Genomic DNA, 16,616 nt, shown 5'->3' with positions numbered 1-16,616 from the left:
CTCGATTTCTACTACACCACATCCACAGTCCCTCGCCCTGCACCTTCGCTCGCTCCTGTTGATCATCTATCGACTTTGCTCCCTGCCTCTCCTCACATTGAAACCTGATTCTCACTCTCACGTCGCTGCTCGCCTCGTTGCTTCTCCCTGCCTCGCTCCTCTCCCTCAAGTCCCTCACGCACCTCCTTCAACTGCCCACTTCCCGTACGTACTCTTTTCCGGGGCACCCCCCCTCATCTTGCACCCCGGGCCAAGGACAATGAACATCTTACGACGACGAAGGGTGAATGACAAGCACCGGGCAGCGTCTCAAGATGCACCCTCAGCTGGAAAGCCCATCCAGGAGAAAGCTGCGCCGGTGTCGTCTGTGGAACCGACCAGTGAGAGCGAGTCCAGTCAGAGAGGCCTTGACGAAGTCTCGAGCTCGCCTCCCACCGATTCTGCGGAGTCTAAGGCGTCAGCTTCTGGAAAGCCGCACTCCTCCAAGTCCAAGAAGACTGGAAAATCTCGCGGGTGGAGCTGCGTGGACACTTGTTGCTGGCTGATCGGCTACATATGCTGCTTCTGGTGGATGCTATTGGTGCTTTACAAGGCCCTGCCTTCGCTGTCCGAGGCAATCTCAGGACCACTGCCAGATCCTCCAGGTGTAATGTTGAAGAAAGAGGGTTTAAAGGCTCTGCATCCGGTTGTATTCGTGCCTGGGATTGTTACTGGAGGTTTGGAGCTGTGGGAAGGTCATCCTTGTGCTGACGGATTGTTCCGCAAGCGGTTGTGGGGTGGAACATTTGGAGAGGTCTATAAGCGGTGATTACCTTCCTATTTAAATTGCAACTTAGAAACCACATATATTCTATGTAATCCAGGAAGGGGACAGCTTCCTGGGTCGTTTCTGTTTTTTTTTTTTTTTTTGGGTCCCTCTTTTTATGCTATAATAAACTCGATTACAGCTTTTGGACAGGGTCATCTAATTCCTTGCTGGCCTCTCTGCATCTTACCCTTCTCAGGAAAATAGGGGAAGGTCATAACTTAGGCACGTTGGCCCTCTGGGTTACAACTCTTGGCGAAGTTACTTGCCAAGTCAAGCTCTTGAAATTTGTAAGTTTGTCAAAGAATCCATAAGATTATGAAGGACTCATCGTAAGCTCAATGCAGGGCAGTTTTTCAGATTAAGAGTGAGGAACTTGCCCACGGTGGATTTTTGCTCACAAGTCATCTTTTGATAAAACGAGCAAGTCAGCAGGCTTCAAGCTTCAATTGAGGTTTTGAAAGGGGTTGAAGTCCCATAGAATGCCACCCAATAGGGCAAGTCCAGTACCAATTCGTCCAACAATATGAGGGGAACGGCAAAGATACAGCCACTCATATTTTTCTCTGACAATTACTGACAGATTGTCATGCACTCAGAGATGAATAACTGGAAAGTGTTTGAAACATCATATCATAGTCTCTACATTGAGACTACATACAGTTTGTATGGTGTATATAACAGCTCACAAGGATCAATCAACTATGTCTGGGTTCCCGCACTAGCAATCTATTGACCCATCCGGATCTCCAGCAGCATCAGACAATAGGTGCAGCAGAACACTAGGAGACCCCCTTTAGATCTGCCAAGTCATAACTTTCAAACAAAATAGGAACTGGTAACAAACTGCCACTTGAGTCAACGGGAACAACTCCTCGTTGCTTGAGGTCCGCCTGAAAGCCTTACCTCGATAAATGACTCCCTTCTCGGTGCACTTGATTGGCAGGTCCAGCTGCCACAAACAAGCAAGCAATCCTGCATCTGGATCCGGAAAGCCTGCTGGCAGCTCCTGTAAAGTGCTACTAAAAGGATGGAGTAATCGTGGTCGCAGCAGTCACACTATTGACTACCTGGTTACTGGACCCCTCTTCGTTCCTTTGGGAACACTGATGCTAATAATAACCTTTCTGACCACATCGGTTACACGTACGGGATGCCTTGAGAGCTTCTCGTTCCTCAGCTGTCGACTGTTGTCTACCTTTTTGATCAACTGTCAAAGCCTCAGGCTGACTGCCGTAGGTACTATTGACGAAGCGCTCCTCTTGGTCAAGCAACATGGGGACTAGTTCCTCCCAGGTCAACTCATTCACCCTACCACTGGTGATTAGGGATGAATAGAAGGCCCCGTACTGAGAGGATAATTGGGACAGGAGAGTTATGGCCATGTCCGAGGATGAAATCTGCTTCCCTGCATGGAGGATCTCCTGCTGAAGTTCCTGTAACTTGTTGATGTGTTCCCGCATCGATGGAGATTTCTTGGGATCCAACAACCTCATCTGGACCTCCAGTGAAACGCTCTTCATGGGAGAGGTTCGGTTATACATAGACACCAAATGCTCCCAAATACTTTTGGTCACTGTCATGTGCTTCACGTGATGAATCACCTGAGGAGTACAGTTAAGAAATATAAAGGAGCATTAACACAATCCCACAACTGGGACAGAGGCTTTGCCTCCTTCCGAGCAAGGATGCCAAGGTCCGCTGCTAGGGGATCTGGTCGGGCAACAGCTATCAAGACGAAATCTGCCATGTCGTATGACTCTAGCACAGATTCCATTATCATCTGCCAAACGCTGTATTTGAGTCCATCTAACTGCCGGTCAACCAGAAATGTGGCCAACACTAGAATTCTAGTCTTGTTCTCTGCCATCTCGGACAAAGTTGCCATGTTGGTGTGAAGAGGACAATATACTGAAAGAGAAGGTGGATGGGATGGAAGGGAACTGAGGATTGAAGAAAGGAGAAGGCGGAAGAAGAGGATGAAGGGGCTGACAGCCCAATGTACCTTCACACCTCGCTTTCCGTCCCTTGGAAACACCTCCTCTCTGATCTGAAAACAACCTTCAACGTCACCCCTTTTCTGGTCACCCGAACAGTCCACTCCTCGAATACGCTCCTCCTCAAGGACACCTCCGAACAGCACCCTAATCCTCCTCTCTAACACTCCCTCTGCTCCTCAGGTCTCAAGCCAATGGCTCTGATACAATATGAGAAGTGCAGTGGAAATGAACGGAAGAGAAAGAAAGAAAGAAAGAAAGAAAGTGTATTATTGTCCACTAGAGGCCAAAATGGGCCCATGGGACATCAAGAACTCTGCATACAAGATAGCACAAAATCAACGTGCCCCAAAGAAGAGGCATCGTCGAATATCATCTAAGTGCTACGCAATATAATGCTAGTGAAAGCACATAATGTCAAATCTGAGCCTAAATACAGAGTAAACTAGACCGCCCCCGGATGCAAAATGGGGGGGATGAGCACAATATGCCAATGCAAAGATACAAGTCTAGGTGTCAATGGGTCTGAGAACCAAAATAATACTGGAAATCCTGTCCATCGACTGTGCCTCCTGCTATGAGAGTACAAATCTGGGCAAAGGTGAGGTGAGCGGCTGGTGGGGCGAGATCTCCATGAGTAAGTCTCCTCCGAAATGCTGCCATCATCCTGGATCGTCTGGAGATGAAGCGGCGAGTACGTCCCCTATGTAACAAGATCCTGCGGCGTCTACAAACCATCTCATATGTACATCCACATGGTGGAGGCATGTGTCCTGTGTGGGCTCTGCCGTCCTCGTGCTCCTCCTGGTCTCTGTCCTCTGGTATGGCGTGTGTCTGAGCTCTATGAGACTGGGCTCTATCACGCTCCGGTCTGTGCTCTCTGAGGTAGTCTCGCCGAAGCATAGTGACCTCCCTGACATAAAGGGCTAGGCAATGCTGATCCTCGTAGTCCATCACTCGTGAGAGAGGTCCAAAGCCATCCGTGAAGAGACAGTGGAATCTACCTCTGATCTCATAATATAGCGGGCATCTGCAAATGAAGTGCTCCTCTGACTCCACCTCTCCCATGGTGCAACAAGGGCAGATCCTGGTCTCTCGGCCTGGTCGCCGTCCATCCTCCATGCGTCGCATCCTACCAGCCTCTATCTCGAGCTGATGCGAAGAGACTCTAAGCTGGCCGAGGGCAATCCTCAGTGAGTGGGACATGTGGGTACCTGTATAGCCTGGTGGGATGACAAATCCATCCTCTGAGATCCGAAGGAAGTGGTCACGATATGTGGCCATCTTCACCGGAAGCTGCGTGGGATAAACCCAAGTGCGATACGTATGAAGCTGCAGCAAGTCTGCTCTCGTGACCTGGCTAAGCTCGTGGCGAGTCAACTCAAGATGAGGGGCATCTATGCTGTATCGGAACGGAGGCAGTCTATCCATGTCTAGTCCAAGGGATGTGAGCCACCTAGTGAGTCTGAAGTACCAGCAGTATCGGGTCCCTGATCGTGCCAACTCCATAGAAGATGCAAGTGCTAGCCATGGCAACCGAGCTCTGCCTGCTGCTGAGTCTCCAAACTCCCTGACCCTGTGCAGATACATGACCGACTGAAACGCTGCATCCAATGCAAGGGGAGTAGCTCCAAACTCTGCTAGTATGATCTCGTGCGGAACTGTAGCCTTGGCCCTAATGAGCCGAGAGAACATGATGATCTGTAACCTCTCTACTCGTCTCCAATCTGCAGCGCCGAGGTCTCCTGCCCAGAAAGGAGCTGCATACATCGCAGCTGGTCTCACCAATGTATCAAAAAGCAAGGATTTCGTATCGGGATGCTGAAAGTGGGACTGAAAACACTGACGCTCAAGATGAGCCAACGAAGCATACCCTTTACTAATCCTATCTCGTGCTGCATATGTCATGGTGAAGACCGGTCCCCTGAAAACTGCCCCCAAATAAGTGTACTCTCTAACAAGCTCAATGGGCTGTCCGTCATAAGTGAAGTGAAACTCATCCATGCTGTAAATACGATCAGAGGTGTTGAAAACCATAACCTTGGTCTTGCCAAGGTTTACGGTCAACCCCCTATCATGGCAAAACCTGTGGAGTGCCTCAATATGTGCCTGGAGGCCCTGAGCAGTAGAGGAAATGAGAACCACATCGTCCGCATATAGGAGGATAGGAATGGAGGATCCTGAGAGAGTAGAGCCCACACCACCTGTCATCTGTACAAACATCTCTAGCTCATCAATGTATAATCCAAAGAGAGTGGGAGAGAGCGGGCAGCCCTGCTTCACCCCAATCGTGCTGCATACCTCCTCTGAGAGCCCCTCACGTGTCCGAGCTCGACCAGTGACCCTCTCATACAAAGCCATGATAGCCCACTGTATCTCTCCACTAAAGCCCATCTGGCGAATCCTCTGAAACAATCTGAATCGCGGAACTGTGTCGAATGCCTTCCTGAAGTCCACGAAGCAACAATAAAGCCGTTGCCTTCGTGACTTCGCCTCCTCCACCAGTGCCCTAAGTGTGAGGATGTGGTCAAGTGTCGAATGATCCCTACGGAATCCAGCCTGCCCTCTGGCTCTGAGTCCTGTCGTCTCGGCATGGTCATTTATACGGCTTTCCAAAACTGATGCAAAGATCTTGGCCATAACGTGGCCGATCATGATGGTCCTGTAATTCGACGGCTCCATAGGGTCCCCCGACTTGTGGATAGGTACTATGGTATTGCCTAACCAGGACTGTGGTAGGCCTGTACAAACAGACTCATTGAAGAGTTGGGAAAGAACAAAATCTAAGGCATCAATCCCATGGATTACATACTCCGCTTGCAATCCATCATGATCCTTAGCTCTCCCGTTCTTCAATCGGTGGACTGCTGCACGGACACTCTCTGGTGTGAAAAGAATAGATGAAGCTGGCCTAGGGGAATGGGATAAATCGATGGGTGGCTGATCTGGAACATCATATAGAGCTGAAGTATATGCAGACCAGACACGTGGATCTGTAAGGGGGCTCTGAGACTTCGAGCGGAGGAATTTTCGCCAGAATTCCTTGGAGTCACAGCTGAAAAGCAAGCTTCTCAGCTCCTCCTCATTCTGGGCTAGAAATTGGCGTTTCTTGCGCCTAACCAACCACTTGTAGTCTCTCTTGGTTTCGGTAAGGAGGGGAGACTTCTCCTTGGTCTCAAGGTGAAGTTTCCTGCGGAGTTCCTTACACTCCTCGTCATACCAACCGTTGCAAGGAACAAGACCAACCGGTGGGGGACTAGACGAATGACACGTGGCAGGGAAGGACATGTGGGCAGCAGAAACGAGTGAAGAATGTACAAGTTCCCACCGGTCCTGCGTGGATGGTAGAGCATCTAATATATGAGAAAGAGAGAGAGAGACAGTATGCCTCACACACACACTCTGAGAAGGCGAGAAAGGAGAGAGAGGCACACGAGAACTGCAAGTGATCTCTGGAGAAAACCCTGCTACAATTGGGGGAAAACCACGGAAACAACGGGCTGCTCGAGAGCTCGGAGCACACAGCTCAATAACCAAGTGGAAGGGGAGCACGAGGGAGTGGATGAACTGCTCCACTACCCTGCTCCACAAGTGCACAGCAGGGCTGGCTCTGCTCCTCTGCCAGGCCCTCCAAGAGATGATGAAATGCTCAGGTGGGGGGGGGCCTATAAATAGCCACCCAGCCTCCAAGTCGGCCAGCAAGGAGCTGGGGCGACTAGCAGCCTACAGGGCGGACCCAACAGCCTACAGGGCCGACCAACCAGCCTCCTATAAAGGGCTGTGCAAGGCCCTAAAGTGGGGGCCTGCCAGCCGACCAGCAGGGCCCCAGGGCCGACTGCCCCTAGACCTACATAGGGAGCTGTACCAGCTAACCAACCTCTGCCCTCCTGGTCACAACGGGCCTGCAACAGCCAACTCCCTAGGCTCCTCAATAGGGGCTACCACACAGCAACAAAGCAGGCCTCAGGAAGGCCCTGAACAGCCTCCACATGGCCAGATCACCCTCCGGCATTGAGCATCCTGCCAAACCCTACTCTTCCTATGTCTCACAAGAGGGGCGGGCACACCCACAACACTGGCCCTCTCTCATCTACCCTAGACTCACTCACTGGGCGGGCACACCCACAATCAAGGCCCTCTCTCTAGGTTACATCAGGAGATGTTGACCTCCAACAAATAAAGGATAGACCTTTTTACATTTTGGTAGACAATGCCAGCTCTCTAGCTGTATCTGTGTGGACAACTTGCTGACTGTAAGGCTCGCAGCCAAAAAATGTGGCCACAGGCTGCTGCCAATGGACAACATATGATCAGCAATAGGTATCACAGAGTCATCTGTCAGGTGACTAGTCATGTGCAGGAGATTTGTTTGCCTTGGCCATGGGACTGACTGATATGACCTTGGGATGCAATTGTATGAGATTTTTAGAGGCGTTTTGTATGAACTTGAGTGTAGGGTTCCCACACAAAAGAAACACAATGGTGCTAAGGCAATTGGCTAGAGAGCTTAAGTTAACATAATGGTTTATTATCTACACTATAGTAGACAGACCCATACATAGGGGATACATCATACGCCTCATAAGATCTTCAAGTACTCATAGATTATGCATATTTTTCCTAATCATTCTCTTCAATTATACCCGAAGGCCAACCATTATTTTGAGATGTCTCAAGGATGGAGAAGGGAAAAGTAGCACAGAGGGTGAAGTTATTTGTCGAGAAGGTTTCAAATCATGGCTTTTGGCAAGAAGAAGGATCGCTGATACTGCATGTACACAGAATGCAGAGATCTCAAACAAGAACAGATTAGGGGAGTGAGTCCTTTGATAAGATAGACATAAGGTATACGTACCGGCAACTCTTTGTCAAGGAAGGTGATTAGCCTGAAACAACCTTCCACGTACAGAGAGGCTTGTATGAATTGAAAGGGTGCCCCTTTGATTAATTCATGCACTGGCCAATGTGAATTAGATACTGCAGCCACTTGTCTTTCAATTTGTGTTTGTTTGCCTTGACCTTCATTTTCTGTCACAGAACAGCCCTACATCATGCATGCCAAGCAGGTATTGAAAGTCAGAGGTTGCTCAGGCTATTGTAAGGCCAAAAAATGTATTTTTTTGGTAGAAAAGGTCATCCTTTGCATGTTTTGGGGCTGTTAACAGGATTAGAATTGAGTTTTTATTGTAAAATCTGAGCATTGTGGCTCCAGCCTCCAAGGCCTCTCAACTTAGCGGTTTTTGTGTCTTGCCTTATTTCACAAAAGATTCATAATTCATTTTGCCAAGTAGGCTGCAGAGAAGCACATTATAGCTGCCTGGACTAATACTCCAGGTCCAGTTCAGTGTGTTTTGACTTTTAGGCCATTCGTTGTGGAGACAGATAAGGGATTGGAAGGATATCTTTAGTCAGGAACATGGAGTAGTATCTTTTGAAAGCAGAGATTTTGATGTTAAGGAAACTGGAGTTCATGTCTATGATCAGAGATCCTACATGCTGTCTCTCACAAAAGACATTCGCTTGCTGTAGAATTCCCTTGCACCAGAAAAGTTTGTGAGAGATCACATGTCGTCACAGCAAACACCAGCTCACTCCGTGTGCATGCATGTATGGAAAGAACACTTCAGATCTAGAGAGAGAATGCTCAGATGTACAGCCAAAGAAGATGATTTGATGTAGAGAACCGAGTACAAAAAATGCCAATACCTACAGCATACTGTTGCGAAGGTAAGGTTCCCAAATCGGCCCTGTATGCTGTATCTACTGATGTGTTGATTCTTCCTCTGCCATGCACCTTCTAGGCTTCAGGAGCTGTGAATGATGAGTCCTCCTGCTCACCATCCTTGCAACACAACATGGCTGTTCTACCCGTGTGTATATGCCTAGGCCTTTGTATGCTCTTGGAAAGCCAAAACCCTAGAGACTGAACTGCCCCTAAAGGGCGCCTTTTATAAGGCCTAGTCTGCCTTAGACTTGGCAGACCAGCTCACAGATCAGCCTATCCAAACAGGGCAGACTGGCCCACAGACTGCTGACCCAGTCTGTTAACCTGCCGACTGGCAGGCTGACAGGTCTGTGGCCCTTTTTCGGTAGTGGACCTCGATGTGCTTCATCCGTGCGTGAAACATGGGATTGTTGGCGATCGCTATGCTAATCTGGCTGTCGCACATAACCACAATCGCATCTTCTTGGGCCACATTCATGTCCTCCAAGATCCACCTGAGCCACAATGCTTCCCATGCCGTTGTATAGGCAGCCATGTACTCCGTCTTTGTAGATGAAAGGGCGACAGTAGGTTGTTTCTTACTCAGCCATGACACAGCTCCTGATGAGAGTAAGAAACAATAGCCAGAGGTCAATCTCCGGGTATCAATGTCACCTGCCCAATCACTATCACAAAAACCTCCCAACTCAATGCCTCTCGTATAAGTGATGCCGTAGGTGCATGTACCCTTAAAGTACCTTAGCACCCTCATACCTGCGTCCCAATGGGCCTTCTTGGGTGTGGCGGAGAACTGATAGAGCAATCCAATTGCGTAGGAAATACTTGGTCAGGTATTGGTGAGGTAAAGCAAACTCCCCACCAAGCGTCGATACAGTGATGAATCAACCGGCTGAGATGGATCATGTACACTCAGCTTCAGACCAGTTTCCATGGGAGTCACTACTGTTTGCATTTTTCCACCTGGAAGCGTTTGAGCAGTTGCCTGCAATATTTCTCCTGTGAAATAAAGATATTGCTCTTTCCCTGCTTCACCTCAATCCCAAGAAAGTAGTGAAGTATGCCTAAGTCAGTCATCTCGAACTCCTCCATGAGAAGTCTCTTGACCTGAGCAATCTTCTTCGTATGATCCTTATCAATGATGAAGTCATCCACATATAGAATCAATACTAGCTGCAAATCCCCCTCTGTGTTGAGATAAAGATTTGCCTCTGATGGACTCCGCTGAAGCTCGATCTCATGAAAGAACATCTATCTGCTAGTACCAAGTTGTAGGGGCCTGTTTCAGCCCGTATAAGGCCTTCTTTAGTTTGCAGACTTTTGATGGGGATCCTGGAATCTGAATTCCTGGTGGGTGTGCCACGTATACCTCCTTCTCCAGCGTACCATTAAAAAATGTAGACTTGACGTCCATCTGAAAAATAGGCCAACTATGATGAGTAGCCAAGGCAATGACTGTACGAATAGTGAAGGTCTCGTTAAAGTCAAGTCCTTCTGACTGTGCATAGCCTTTCACCACCAATTTTGCTTTGTACTTGCCCAAGCTCCCATCTGACTTGAACTTAAGCTTGTACACCCATTTAGTTCCAATGACCTTCCGTTTGGTTGGTTTGGGCACTAAATCTGAGGTTTCTTTTTTCAAAATGGCATCCATCTTTGCCTGCATGGCTTCTTGCTATTCAGGAAGATCCTTCGCTTCCTAGAAAGAACGGGGCTCTATAAGTTGAGCCACCAAAGCGTAGTTCACGAAGGGAGTCTTCATGTTTTGTTTAGACCGCTACGCTCCGAAACTGCTCTCGGGAATGTCCGTGACCCGTGAGTCTGGTAAAGTCTTTAAATACCATTGAGGTAGCTTCTTCCTGATGGAGGTGCTTTTGATGGAGTAGACTTGGGAGCTGGCTCTGGAATGGCATGCTCCTTCTCCTCCTCGGGGTCTTTAGTTGGCTCCACCTCTTGGATGGTGACCTTGGGTGGGGGTAATGTCAGAAGTTCAGGAACCTCTTCTGTAGGCTGTGGCTCGGTCTCCTCAAAGATCACTTCCCGACTGATAAGGATCTTCTTCTTTTCCGGGTCAAAAAGGCGATAGGCCTTGGATTCTTCACTGTGTCCCACAAAGATACATCTTTGGCTATGGGAATCAAGCTTTGTCCGCTCATCTTTATGCACATGCACAAATGCTTTAGAACCGAAAACCCGTAAATGAGATATTGTGGGCTTCTTACCATAGTAAGCTTCATATGGAGTCTTGTCATCGACAACCTTGGTCTTGGTTTTGTTGAGGATGTGAACTGCAGTGTTCACGGCTACACCCCAGTAAGCTTTCGAGAGATTTCTCCCTTGCAACATGGTCAACCTTGTCTTTGTGCCGGTCTGTGCTTCCTCTCAGCAACTCCATTCTGCTGAGATGTGCGAGCTGTCTCTTGATCCCGTGCTTCTTGCAGAATCCATTGAACTCGGTAGAAGTGTACTCCCCCCCTCTGCCGGTGCGGAAGGCTTTGATTACCTCCTCGCTTTCCTTCTCTACCTGGGTCTTCCAGTCTTTGAATTTCTCATAACCGTGAGACTTCTTGGCTAGGCAAAATACCCATGTCATGCGACTGAAATCATCCACAAATAAAAGAGAATACCGCGATCTTGCGAATGAATTTGTTGACATTGGGCCGCAGATGTCGGTGTGAACCAACTCGAGTGGCTTCTTGGCCTGTGATGAGGCCTTCTATGGGAACTTGTCCCTGTGTTGCTTGCCTTCCACGCAAGCCCTGCAAACACGATCATTGCCTGCAATTGGTGGAAGTCCATCCATCATCTTTGTCTTCTGCATCTCGGCGAGAGTGCCATAGTTAACGTGACCGGACCGTTCATGCCACAATTAGGATCTGCCATGGTCCCCGTGACCAAGAGAGCGTAGAGCCGATATAGCCCATGCTCCTTGACACCTTTAGCCACCACTCGTTCGTTTGCCTTGGATGTGACAATTGTTAGAATTATTATTATATTCTAGCAGTGACCAATGTAATGTAATAAGTAGGTTAGGGGCACTTTTCCCTCATTTGTAGAGGTTTTTTCCCATAACCATAGTTAGTTCACTAACTACGGTTAGTGAAGGATAAGGTTTTGTCACTTAGACAAAACCTATCCCACTTCTTGTACTACTCACTTCATCTACTGCAAGCACAATGGGCAGCTCTCTAGCTCTCTCTCTTTTTCTAACATTTGGTATCAGAGCAGACACTGCTTCCTGGACCTGCACCTTGCTCCTAGCTTCCTTGCTCGCAAGCTCCCTGCTCTTCTTGCTCGTCGTCAGCAGCTGGTCGTCCGTACAGTTCTCCGTCCGTACAGTTCTCCATCCGTACAATGCACGTACTACATGCATTACTTCTTCCGTACTCGTCGGCACGTTTCTCTTGCGCTGCTGTCCGTACATCTGTCGTACGCTCGTCCGTACTGCCATACATCAAGCGCCGTATAGGTTTCGTACCTTCCGTAGTCGCCGTACAGGTTCCGCACACTCCGTAACATCGGCCGTACATATGTACACATGTCGTCCGTACTTTTGTACTCCTTGCGTACGTCCGTACAAGTTCTGTGGGATCCGTACAGGGCAGAGCGTGTACCTTCCATACACTTCTGTTGCAGAACCTTCTGTGCAAGCTCTATCCTTGTAGGTATTCTAGCAATTTTGTTTTTTTTTGGCATGCATTGTTTGCAGATAGCCATTTTTTGGCTTAGATCTTGCAAAAATTTGGGGCATTCCGTATTTGTGGATAGACATTGTAGTTGGTTTGCAGGTTGTCCATGAAATTGGGGCTTTTGCAATTACACTGCAATTTTGCAGTGAAATTTGGGGCTTTTGCAGGCAGAGTGAAATTTGTGCAACAGTTGGGGCTTTCAGACCATTTGCCCTCTTTTGACCATTTGCCCTCTTTTGTATGCAATCTCCCACAAGAAATTGGGGCTTTTGCATTTGAGTTGCAATTTTGCAGATAAAAGAGCATTGTGGAAGTTTGCAAACAGTGTTGGACTCAGTACGAGTAAAATTGCAGACTTTTGCCACTTTTTGCAGATTCTATTTGCAGATTTTTGGGCATTGAGTAGAGCTTTGTGGTGCATTTTGAGCCTTTGACAAGTTGTGACAGTATTTGTCACTTTGGGCATATTTTTCTTTGCAGATTTTACTTGTGCATTTCATATCCCAGGAAGGGATTTCACTTGGTCAGTTTGCTGTATTTTTTGAGATTATCTAGTGCAAATGGCTTAGAACAACTCAAATGAGGTGTTCGGGGTTCTCACACAGGAGGATAAGTTGGATGGCACCAACCACTCCTTGTGGAGTTTCATGGTTCGCAATATCTTGGTTGGCAGACATCTTTGGGATTATGTCGATGGAGATGAAGAAAGACCAGATACAACGCCTATACCTGCCACTCCTACTGTTGGAGGCAGGGGAAGAGATACAAATACAGCACAAGTGATTGGAGCAGCCGCTCCAGGAGCTCCCACAACAGAGCAGAAAAGATGGGACTGTAGAGATGCACAAGCTCTTTCAGTAATTTCTCTTTTTGTCAAGAGGTTCATTATACCTCATATTCGGTCATGCAAGACATCTATGGCAGCTTGGGAGATACTTGAAAGTATGTTTGCAGCAAGAAATGATGCCAGGGTTTCCTTTTTGAAGCGATAACTTTCTCATACAAATATGGAAGAGGGAGATTTCATGAATTCTCACCTCGCAAAGCTTCAGGACCTCAGGGAACAATTGCTGAATATTGATGAAGTCATTCCGCATTTAGAGATGATCACCACCACTTTGAACTCTCTTCCAGAGTCCTATCTCGGTTTCCACACATCGCTGAATCTGTCATTGAGGGAGGGCAGCAATCCTCTCCCCTTTCATGAGTTGGTAGGACTTCTGTTGCAGGAGGAACAAACACGTAGAAATATGGCAACCCGGGTTGGCGAGCATGCTATGCTCTCCAAGTTCAAACCCAAGGGTAAAGGGCAGCATAAGCCACATGCCAATCAGCCCACACATCAGCATAAAGCTGATTCTGGACAACCCTCTTATAAGGCACATGGTGACACAAATAAGCAGAAAAAGAAGGGCATCTATCATTATTGCAAGAAGCCAGGTCATTATATTGGAGAGTGCAAGAAACGCATAGCCAAAGAGAAGAAAAGGGATTCCGGTATGGCTGTGTCAGATGCATTAGTTCCACATTCTCATGATGGAGGAGATGTTGCAGCCAACTTGGTTAAAGAGCACTATGCCTTTCTATCTTGCACTTCTGATTTTGCAGTGGGTAGTTCAGATACTACAGCCACTAATGACGATGATCTATATGCTTTCTTAACTTGCAGTTACAAAGTTTTGATGAGACACTACATACTTGGTATTTTGATAGTGGTGCTTCAAAGCACATCATATCCAAGAAAAGTCTGTTTGTGACTCTGTATTCTTCACCCACCAAGAAGAAGGTGACTTGTGCAAATAATTCTTCTTATTCAGTGTGTGGAGTGGGAGACATTATTCTCACATTCACTGATGGCACAGATTTCAGAATTTCAGATGTACTCTTTGTGCCAGGCATTAAGAAGAATTTGCTTTCAGTGTCCTCTCTCAATAGAGGAGGATTTCAGGTTGTTTTTGATGATGACAAGTGTGCAGTCAGAGACAAAGAAAATGACTATGCTTTGAGGTTGTCTGGCACTTTGTATCGGGGTCTTTTTCAGCTTGATTTATATGAAAAAAGATCCCATCTTGCATTATCAGTTAGCACCCCACTGTTGCGATGCAGAATGCAGAGTTATGGCATGCCAGGTATGGGCACATGAGCTATGGCAGCTTAATGACACTTCAGAGGCATGATATGGTTGATGCATTATCTCCTTTGGAGTCGCCTCCTCCTCATGCATGTAAAGGTTGCATTCTTGGCAAAATGCATAGGCTTCCCTTCAAAAAGGATGGTTCAGTAAAAGCTACAAGGAAATTACAGCTTATTCACAGCGATGTCTGTGGTCCCATGAGGACACCTGCTTTTGGGGGTTATCTCTATTTTGTTACATTCATAGATGACCTTACCAACTACACTTGGGTCTATGGTCTCAAGGCAAAATCAAAAGTGTTTATGCATTTCAAACACTTTGTGGCTATGGTTGAGAATGAGACAGGACTCAAGGTGCAGACACTTCGCACAGATCAAGGGGGGGAGTATATGTCTCATGAATTTGAGACATTTCTGAAAGAAAAAGGCATTATGCATCAGCTTATAGTGAGGCTTACACCTCAATAGAATGGCAAAGCTGAACGGAAGAATCGCACCGCCATGGAAATGGATAGATGCATGCTTACAAGTAAGAAGTTGCCTCATAGGTTTTGGTTGGAAGGCCTCATGTGTGCCAACTATATTTTAAATCGGGCTCCTATAAAGGCTTTGAAGACAATCACTCCCTATGAGGCATGGCATGGGGGAAAGCCTTCAGTGGACCATTTGAGAGTTTTTGGCTGTGTTGCATATGCCCACGTGCCTGTGGAGTTCAGACACAAGTTGTTAGATAAGGCACACAAATGCATTTTTGTGGGATATAGCTCACAAAGCAAAGGCTATTGTCTCTACAATCCTGCTACACGTAAGATTTTTGTTAGTAGAGTTGTTATATTCTTTGAAAATTCTGCACATACACATGCTGAATTTCAGATTCCGGCCTCTTCAGATGATGTGTTTGAGGGGATGCTTCCTAGGTTCTCCCGTTGAAACTCAGAATTTACAGCAACCTCCACCAGCTCCACAAGTATAGATTCAGCCCCCAGCTGAATTGGTACAACCTCAGGGTGTGGATGAAGTTGTCAGGCAAAAAATTCAAGACATACACGCAGCCAAAACAGTCCCGCATTAGTTGCTTCAGACTCTCAGGGAGAGTAGGCTTGAAGCTCCATTGCCTGGCAGAACTCGTAGTGCAGTAAGGCACATGGAGGGAGCTCATTCAGTTGAATCAGCTTATGCAGGTACTCTTCTTGATGAGGAGGAGCCTGAGACATTTGAAGAAGCAAAGGATAATGTGCATTGGATGAATGCCATGCACGATGAGTTGCAGTCCATTCATAAAAATCAGACTTGGGATGTTGTGGATTTGCCACCAGGTAAGAATGCCATAGGTACACGGTGGGTTTTCAAAGTCAAAAGAAAGCCAAATGGGTCCATTGATCGGTACAAGGCAAGGCTGGATGCAAAGGGATATGCTCAGAAAAAGGGCATAGATTATGAGGAGACTTTTGCTCCTACATCTAGTATGACCACCATCAGGTCCGTTACAGCCATGGCTGCAAATTTTGAATGGAATGTTCATCAGTTGGACATTAAAACAGCTTTCGTTAATGGAGACTTGTTGGAAGAGGTTTATGTCAAATAATCAGGAAATGCACATCAAGTATGCAAGCTGAATAAAGCTTTGTATGGGCTGAAACAAGACCCACGTGCATGGTATGCCAAAATTGATGCCTTTCTAACCAGCAAGGGGCTGCACAATAGTCCAACTTAGAGTACCCTCTACATCAAGAAGGATGGGGGGGATCTTTTAGTCATCATTCTTTATGTAGATGACAGGCTGCTCACCGGATCAAATGAGGAAGTAATTGCAGATTTCAAAGCCCAATTGAAAGCTACATTTGATGTGTCAGACTTGGGCTTGTTTTTGGGGATTCAGTTTATTCAAGAGAAACGTGGCATTGTTATGTCTCAGTCCAAGTATGTTCAAGAACTCTTGGACAGATTCAACATGCATGATTGCAAGCCTATGTCCACTCCCATGGAGCCGGGGCTAAAGCTTACAATGCATGATGCGGGTGAATCAATTGATGTCACACTCTAGAGTGAGGCTGTTGGATGTCTCATTTATCTTTGCAATACACGACCTGATATTCAGTTTTCAGTTTCTCAAGTGAGCAGGTATATGCACAGCCCAAAGATTATGCATTGGCAGGCTGTAAAACGCATCTTCCGTTACTTGCAAGGTACAAAGTCTTTTGGCTTGATGTTTCCCAGGGGGGGTGACTTGCAAATGCATGCTTACAGTGACTCAGATTGGGTTGGAGACT

At 47.1% G+C, this 16,616-nt stretch overlaps 1 protein-coding gene across 2 annotated transcripts in view; it reads left to right on the top strand.

The window, feature by feature from the left end:
- LOC147901472 (phospholipid:diacylglycerol acyltransferase 1-like) overlaps positions 1 to 16,616 on the top strand; it is a 37,540-nt gene continuing 20,924 nt past the window's right edge. For both annotated transcript variants that reach the window (XM_087374563.1, XM_087374562.1), the window contains exon 1: positions 1 to 804. In XM_087374563.1, coding sequence (XP_087230689.1) covers positions 260 to 804 — 545 coding nt within the window. In that variant the 5' untranslated portion in view covers positions 1 to 259. The remainder of the gene's footprint in view (positions 805 to 16,616) is intronic.

The sequence above is a fragment of the Dipteris shenzhenensis genome, chromosome 5 (genome assembly GCF_047967505.1).
Source record: "Dipteris shenzhenensis isolate YYH24624 ecotype China chromosome 5, Dip_SZ_1.0, whole genome shotgun sequence".
Taxonomy (NCBI): domain Eukaryota; kingdom Viridiplantae; phylum Streptophyta; class Polypodiopsida; order Gleicheniales; family Dipteridaceae; genus Dipteris; species Dipteris shenzhenensis.
Note: the sequence above shows the minus strand (reverse complement) of the source record. Positions and strands in the feature narration are given on the sequence as shown.